General features: G+C 37.2%; 1 protein-coding gene across 2 annotated transcripts; it reads left to right on the top strand.

Moving 5' to 3' along the window:
* Positions 1 to 290: 290 nt before the first annotated feature.
* Positions 291 to 7,596, top strand: LOC133546913 (oocyte zinc finger protein XlCOF8.4-like). 2 transcript variants are annotated; one of them, XM_061892766.1, is made up of 2 exons: positions 291 to 357; positions 6,213 to 7,596. In XM_061892766.1, exons 1-2 carry the CDS (start codon positions 339 to 341, stop codon positions 7,433 to 7,435), a joined length of 1,242 nt encoding a protein of 413 aa, XP_061748750.1. In that variant the 5' UTR covers positions 291 to 338; the 3' UTR covers positions 7,436 to 7,596. The 2 variants fall into 2 exon arrangements, with proteins under 2 accessions (XP_061748750.1, XP_061748749.1); XM_061892765.1 differs by having other exon boundaries at positions 291 to 798.
* Positions 7,597 to 7,873: the final 277 nt, after the last annotated feature.

Raw genomic sequence — 7,873 nt, 5'->3', positions numbered from 1 at the left:
ACAACAATAAAAACACGTGGAAGGGTACATTTAAATAAATCAGGCAGTAATATCGCTACAATTTCTAGCACTTTCACTCTTGTCATTGCAATGAATGTCGCAGGGGGGCGCCACTGAACCCCAAAATAAAGCTTTGTTTGATATACTTTGAATTTACTTTTAGAAACAAAACACTCTTTTATATCACGTTGATATTCAAATAAATATTACGTAAAAGAAAAGCATGGTAACAGTGACAGCAGGCAATATCTTATATAGAGCTACCTCTTCGTCCACCCGGCTGTGACGTCATTCCCAGCTTCCGGGGTAAACGGAAGACATCAGAAAGAGCACATCGAATGAGAAAGACGCTAATAAGTCAGTCCTATTATTTTTTCTCCAGTTTGAAATATTTACGTCGTATAAAATACATATTTGATTCTTTATTTAAGGATAAAGTGGTCTCGATGCGCTAGAAGCACTGTGCTGCTTCTCGTGCTATCTTTGCTTGTTAGTTAGCTTAGCTCGCTAGTTAGCTTAGCTTGTTAGCTGCTAACAGAAGACACAGAAGTTATCAACACATCGCTAAGTAGAGATCAAGTGTGAGAGTAAAGTGTTGTGATTGTGTGAAAATGTCTACATTACAAATGTTGAGAGCGTTGGTGGATCAGCGACTAACTGCTGCCGTTGAAGAAATATTTGTAGTGTTAGAAAGAACGATAGCAGAATACCAGGCGGAACTTTCTAGAACAAAAGAGGAGAACAATCAACTACTGGACGCTGTTTTCAAGAAACATCAAGTTGTGTTACACAGAACAGGTTTGTTTACTTATTACTCTCACATCTTTACTAACACTATATTTGAATAATTACAAGAAAATGACATTTACATTTTATAATATAATCAGGATGAACAGTGGTGGAACAAGTCAGAGCTGAGCCGGGGGCGGCCCCCATGACGGGGCCCCCTAAACCTAAATAATAAAGCTAATTCTACCATCGTTTTACAACATGCACATGCCTCTCTGGGTTTACCGCCAACAATCTTTAACCAGGTTTTAAAACTTTTTCCAGCCATTTTTGCTGACATTTGCATTTTCCTGACATGTATTTATTTTCTCACGTTCACCACAGCATCAGCCCGTTCACAGGATGTAGAAAAATTATCAATGGGGATCTGATTTTTTTTATTTATTTTGCCTGTCTTTCACAATCCTTATGTAAGACAATAATATGTTTTTATTTTGTATGCATTCTAAGTTGGAAACAAACATTAGCAAAATCTTAACTATCCTAATTCTAACAATGGAGTCAATGGGATCACCTCTATTCCGCTCACTAAGCCCCCTAAATAAGAATGAGTTGATCAATATAATATACCCAGAAGTCTTTTTCTTAAATGCTATCCCTTTAAAACATGCTGTAAAAATGCATATCCTCTAGAAATATTCATTATAATAGCCACAAACTGGAGGGTATATTTTTTAATTAGGATAACATTTAAAACATTGTTTCAAGTTTTTATGGAATTTTCCAGGGTGTAGCCCACCTTCCGCCCCCCGTGATCCCAAAAGGGACAAGAGGTAGAAAATGGATGATGGATGGAAAAAGCACATCATGGAATGATATTTATATTCTTGAGATGCATGAAAGATAAATTTGAGTTAATGAAATATGGAGACTAGATTGTATTGTGCACCCTTTGTTTAAAAAGGGTACAGTTAGGGCTGGACCATTGTGGGAAAAATAATAATCGCCATTATTTTGATTGATATTGTAATCACAATTACACAATTATTCATTCATTTGAAAACACCAGTATTTGTTTTCATTACCAAAACTCAACGTTAAATATAGTTTAAAAAACGGATATGAGTTAGTAACTAATCAACCACAAGTAAAAAAAATAGTTCACATAAATTTAAGTAACAATGGCAATAAAAAAAGACAGTAAAATTTTGTTTTATGTTTTAATTGTTTTTAGTTCCATTTTTTACCTTTTACACTTTTTTTTTTACTACCATTTAAGTGTGTGCTTTTTTTGTCAAATAAAAATGTATACAATGTTTATTAATTAAATGCAGAATCTCTCACATTTATTGGTGAAATACATCGTTGGACAAATTTGACCCGTACTTTGGGTCAATGCATGGATAAGTTCATCATGCTTATGTGAGGTGCTTTTTTGAAACCTTTGTTAGCGCAGTCAGACCTATTATTGTGAAGGGGGAAGTGTGCTGCTGTTCTCAGCTCGAAGTGTGGAGGCCATTTGAGGCTGGTTAAAAAAAAAAAGGAGGGAGAGACTCAAGTTGCGACTGCTGTGCTGTTTGTACATTAATCCTACATGGATGATGTCGTTCACAACAACACAAGCAGATGAGATGTGTTGTGGATTATGGATTTTCCAACTTTAACTTCGTAGTTTAGTCGCTATTTCAAATGGGCGCCTCAAGGACGGGACGGTTGCATGTTTCACAGTAATAGTCGTTGTGACGTGTAGAGGACGAGGAAGTTTATTACCATTGTGGGGGAGTTTTCTGTGTCTACGTACCTTGGACACATCCGTACACCCACCGGAGTGACGCCACGCTCTCTCCGCCGTGTGTTTGAGGAGCCTGCAAAAGACTTGCACATACATGTAACAATCTTGTTCAATCAACAATACAGTTTGGTATAAACCTAAAAAAAACAAAAGACAATACAACCATAAAGGAAAAAGTTGGCTTTTGCGCCACTAGCTTAATGCTAACCTACAATGGACGACCACATTGATAGGCTAACAAAAATTAGCATTGCGATCGTTTTAAATTTGTACAAAGGTTTAACAAGTAATATTTTAGTTTAACAAAAGTGACATAAGACAACAGTCAACAGATGAATTGTTCTTCCATCCATCCATCTATTTTCCATCCGGGGGTCGCTGGAGCCTATCTCAGCTGCAATCAGGCAGGAGGTTGTCACGTTCGGAACACATTGTGATGCGTGGGGGTGTCAACTCAAGATGCACGGGACCAGACAAGCAAGTTAGCAGGTAGGAGCTGGATTTAATATATAAATTAATAAAAGAACACTGATACAAAGGCAAAAGAAAGCATGTGCAACTCACCGGGAGCTAGGCTAAACGCTAACACTGAGTAAAAAGTCCACAGAAGCGTGTGTCGAGCGCACAGAAGCTAAGAAGGAACGTAGCAAGCCAGAACAGGACAAACTTAACCAAACGTGAGTGTTGCATAAAGCAAGTGAAGAACTCAGACCCAACAAAGGCAGGTATAAATACAGAAATGGTCATCAAAGACAGGTGTGCGCCGGGCGCCAGTGCAGTTGGAACAAATGAAGTCGCTATGGTGACCAATACAAACTAGGAAGTGCACTAACTAAGAATCGGAAGAATCAAACCATAAACAAGAAACACAAAAGACTCAAATATAGACAAAAGATGTGATCCAGGAATCGGATCACAACAGAGGTGGTGTACACCCTGGACAAGTCGCCACCTCATCGCAGGCATTTTTACTTACATACATATATTCACCAAACTGTGTAGAAACTAAACTTTGTACTACTAGGCCTTCATGCCCATCAAATCTTAAAACTCTGATTTAGTATGGGACATTATTGCCAGGTCTTCTTGTATCGCAAAATTGTGAAATTAAATTTTTTCCACTCACAAAGACCCCAAACGTCCAGATTTTTAACCGCTGATTTGTATTTTTGATGTTCAGTTGGCCGAGCAGAGGAATTAGTTGTCACGACAGCAAACTGTGTCTTCTTCCATCACACCTTCAACCATCCTCCATTGCAGCAAATACATTACATTTCCTACAGGTATTATTATCACTGAAGGACTGTAGAACAAGGCTAAACATAGCTTGAAACATGAATAAGTAAGTGCTTAGTAATTTTTCCCATTCAAAATAATTTGGCTGTTTTTCAAACTTCCACCATTTCCACTTTTTTCAAGTGATTCAAATCATTCCATCTTCAACATGTTTCACTAAACCTGGACATTCAAACTATCATTTTTCCAAGTTCAAAAAATTTTGAAGAATACCCAAAATTCCCATTTTTTTCAATCCCTTTCTTCACCCTTTTTTGTGTCGACCACATTTTTCAACCCACTTCAACCGTTCCACCAGCAAATCATTCCTCTTAAAGAGGACAAAAAACAAAGTTGTTTTTTTCTCTGGAAAAATTCCTGGTTTTCCCAAAATTCCAAGAATTCTATCATACTATTTCTCAACAAAAAAAAGTTACTACTGACCGATTTGAAAAATTCCAACTCATTCAGAACATTCACATATTTTAGCATTTTCTAAAAGAATTCTGCTTTTCCCAAATTTCCAAAATTTTCATGAAATTGTCATTGAAAATAATGGTACATTTTTCAAAGTTCCCCAACTAAACATTTTTCATCCGATTCACACCGTTCCAACTTCAAACTGTTCAGCCTATTCGGTAATCACAGGGTTTCCTTGACAAATTCCAAAAATTGCCAGAATTCCACGTTTTGCGTGACATTTTTCCCCATTCAAAATGAATTAGCCATTTTTCAAAGTGCCACCATTTCCACATTTTTCAACCAATTCAAACAATTCCACCTGCAACATATTCCACTAATTCTGGAAATTGAAAATATAAAATTTTTCAACCCACTTCAACCGTTCCACCGCCTAATCATTTCTCTTAATCAGGACAGAAAACAAATGTGTTTTTTAAATTGGAAAAATCCCGGTTTTCCCGAAATTCAAGGAATTCCATAAAACCATTTCTCAATCAAAAATGTTACGACTTCAACATTTCTCAACCGATCTGAAAAATTCTAACACCAACCATTTCAACTCATTCAGAACATTCACATTTTTTAGCATTTTTGAAAAAATTCCTGCTTTCCCCGAAATTCTCCAAAATTTATATGAAATTCCTATTGAAAGGAATAAAATGAAAGTTCCACAACTCCCACATTTTTCATCTGATTCAAACCGTTCCAACTTCAAAATATTCAGTGTGTTCAGGAATTGTGTGCTCCCTTTCAACACTTATTAAAATAAATTGTCTGGAATTCCCAGTTTTTAGGGACATTTTTCCCCATTTAAAAATAACTATCCATTTTTCAAATTTCCACAATTCCCACGTTTCAAACCATTCTACCTTCAACACATTCAATTCATCCTGGAAATACAAACAACTAGTTTTCCACATTCAACAAATTTCCAGGAATTCCCAGTTTTTTCTAACCTTATTTCCAACCTTCTTTAGTGCAATGACTCCTTTCACATTGTTCAACCCATTTCAACCGTTCCACTGTCAAAACATTCCTCTGAGTCAGGACAAAAAAAGCATGTTGGTTTGAGAACTTAAAAAAATCCCAGTTTTCCCGAGATTCAAACTCTTCAACATTTAAACTATTCTTACATTCATACTACATTCTGTCAACTTTTCAGTTCAGCTTCAGCATTGGAGCATTCAAACACAATTCTTTCAGGAATTTCTTCATCTACTTAATATTATTATAATAATTAAATGTAGCTTACCACATTGAGTGGGTGGACTGCATGAATGATGTCTTCTCAGTTATCACTGCAACGCAATTTGAGTGTCTAGAAACACACTAAATTAATTCAATATTACTATTATTAATAAGGTAAACAAGTTATCTTTTGAAGGAGTAGTCAGTAATCTGATTACTTCTTCCCAGTTTAACTGTGGTGACATTATCTAAATGAAAGCAAAACAGATGTCATCTTTTTTGGCCAACATGCTTGACCTCGAACAGTACAGTAGAAAATGGATGGATGGATGTTGACTATGCTCATGCTATTTTTAGAGCAGACATGTCTCTAAAGATGAATGTGAAAATGACAGTAATTATTGTCCACCAGCAGGGGGAGCTCATCACTAGTACTACTGCGTGGAGGCTGGCATGTGGTACATTATTTCCTGTGTGTGTATGACTTATTCAGAGAGAGAACAGCAAACTTTTACGTATGGCGTCTACCATTAAGGATTGCAGGAATGACTTTTAGGATGTTTTTATATGAATAAGGTGGATTGGACGTTGGCCTGGGAAGGCATTCCCCTGAAGGTCTTCTTCATGTGTCAGCTGGAAGTACCCTGACTGCTGTGAGGGGAAACTGATGAGATTGTGAGATCATATGTTGGTGCAGGACAATGTCTCATGTGACTGAGCAAAGCTGGACTTTTCTCAAGAATGTTTGTTTTCTCCCGTCCCGTAGATGTCGAAGAACATATTTTTCGTGAGCAGGAAGAGGAACCACAGTCCCCCCACATTAAAGAGGAAGTTGAGACGCCACAGACCCATAGTGTTAAACTGACCCTTCACATTAAAGGGCAAGCGGAGGACCCACTGAACTTACACATCAAAAATAAAGAGGAGGACCCACTGACCCCTCACATTAAACAGGAAGAGGAGTACCCACTGACCCCTTACTTCAAAGAGGAAGAGGAGGACCAAGAGCCGCCGCAGATTAAAGAGGAAGAGGAGGAAGAGGGCATCAGTCAGCCTAAATGGTTGGAGGAGTTCCCAGTGACTGGTGTCCCTGTGAAGAGTGAAGATGATGAGGTGAAAGGTGAAAGTGAGGAGAGGGGAGGGGGGGAGCCTCCAAGCAGCAGCTCAACACAACACATGACAACAGAAGCTGATGGAGACCACTGTGGAGGATCACAAGCAGACAAGCTCTTAGCTCCACTATCAGATAGTGAGGACACAACGTCACACTCTCCTGACACTGATGATGAAGACTCTAAAGATGATAAGACATGTCACACTGACAACACTCACTTCACATCTTCTCACTCTCACAAAACCTTTAAATACCATAGTCTTCTGAAAACCCACATGAGAACACACACTGGAGAAAAACCTTTTTCTTGTTCACTCTGTAGTAAAGGTTTTGCACAAAGTCACGATTTGAAAAGACACATGAGAACACACACTGGAGAAAAACCTTTTTCTTGTTCAATATGTGGTAAAGGTTTTACACAACGTCAAAATTTGAAAGTACACATGAGAACACACTCTGGTGAAAAAAACGTTTCTTGTTCAATCTGTGGTAAAGGTTTTGCACAAAGTAATAATTTGAAAAGACACAAGAGAACACACACTGGAGAAAAACCTTTTTCCTGTTTGACCTGTGGTAAAGGTTTTACAAGAAGTACATATGCGAAAGTACACACGAGAACACACACTGGTGAAAAATCACATTCCTGTTCAATCTGCAACAGAAGCTTTGGTGAACGTTCAAAGCTTGAAAGACACACGAGAAGACACCCAGGAGAGAAAGTGTTGAGTTGCAGTGTGTGTGGTGAAAGATTGTCTTCTAAGTACCAGTGTAAGAAACACAAGTGTGCATCTGAAACATCTTCTGGACCACTTCAGGAAGCATATTATTATTTACTTTATACATCATTTGAACAGTTGTCTTTTATACAATTTTAAAATGTGTGACTTTATGAATCATTTGTTGGGTCTCTATAATCCATTTTATTAATCATCTTTACTACTCTCTTTTGTAATATGATGATTGTGTTGTGATTTTTTTATACTTTAACTTAATATGTATGTACTTGTACGTTTATGCAATAAAAAGTGAGAGAAAATGGCTGAGTTGTTTGTGGAAGGATGTTTTGTTTTTACTAACATACATTTGTGGGTTAAAAAAAAATCCCCACTATTGTGTTTTAAACATTCTTTACCTTTTTTTTTCTTTCTTTCTTTTTTAACATCCCCAAAACAATATCAGTCAAAGTTTGGAATGTCAGGCAAAAGCCAATATTGTACATCATCTCACAGAGCTTTATTTTGCATACATTCATGAAAAAAAAAAAGTTTAATTTGTTTCCCTATCACAGAACGAACAAGTGTTGTCTTCAATTG

This window comes from Nerophis ophidion, unplaced genomic scaffold (genome assembly GCF_033978795.1).
Source record: "Nerophis ophidion isolate RoL-2023_Sa unplaced genomic scaffold, RoL_Noph_v1.0 HiC_scaffold_48, whole genome shotgun sequence".
Taxonomy (NCBI): domain Eukaryota; kingdom Metazoa; phylum Chordata; class Actinopteri; order Syngnathiformes; family Syngnathidae; genus Nerophis; species Nerophis ophidion.
Note: the sequence above shows the minus strand (reverse complement) of the source record. Positions and strands in the feature narration are given on the sequence as shown.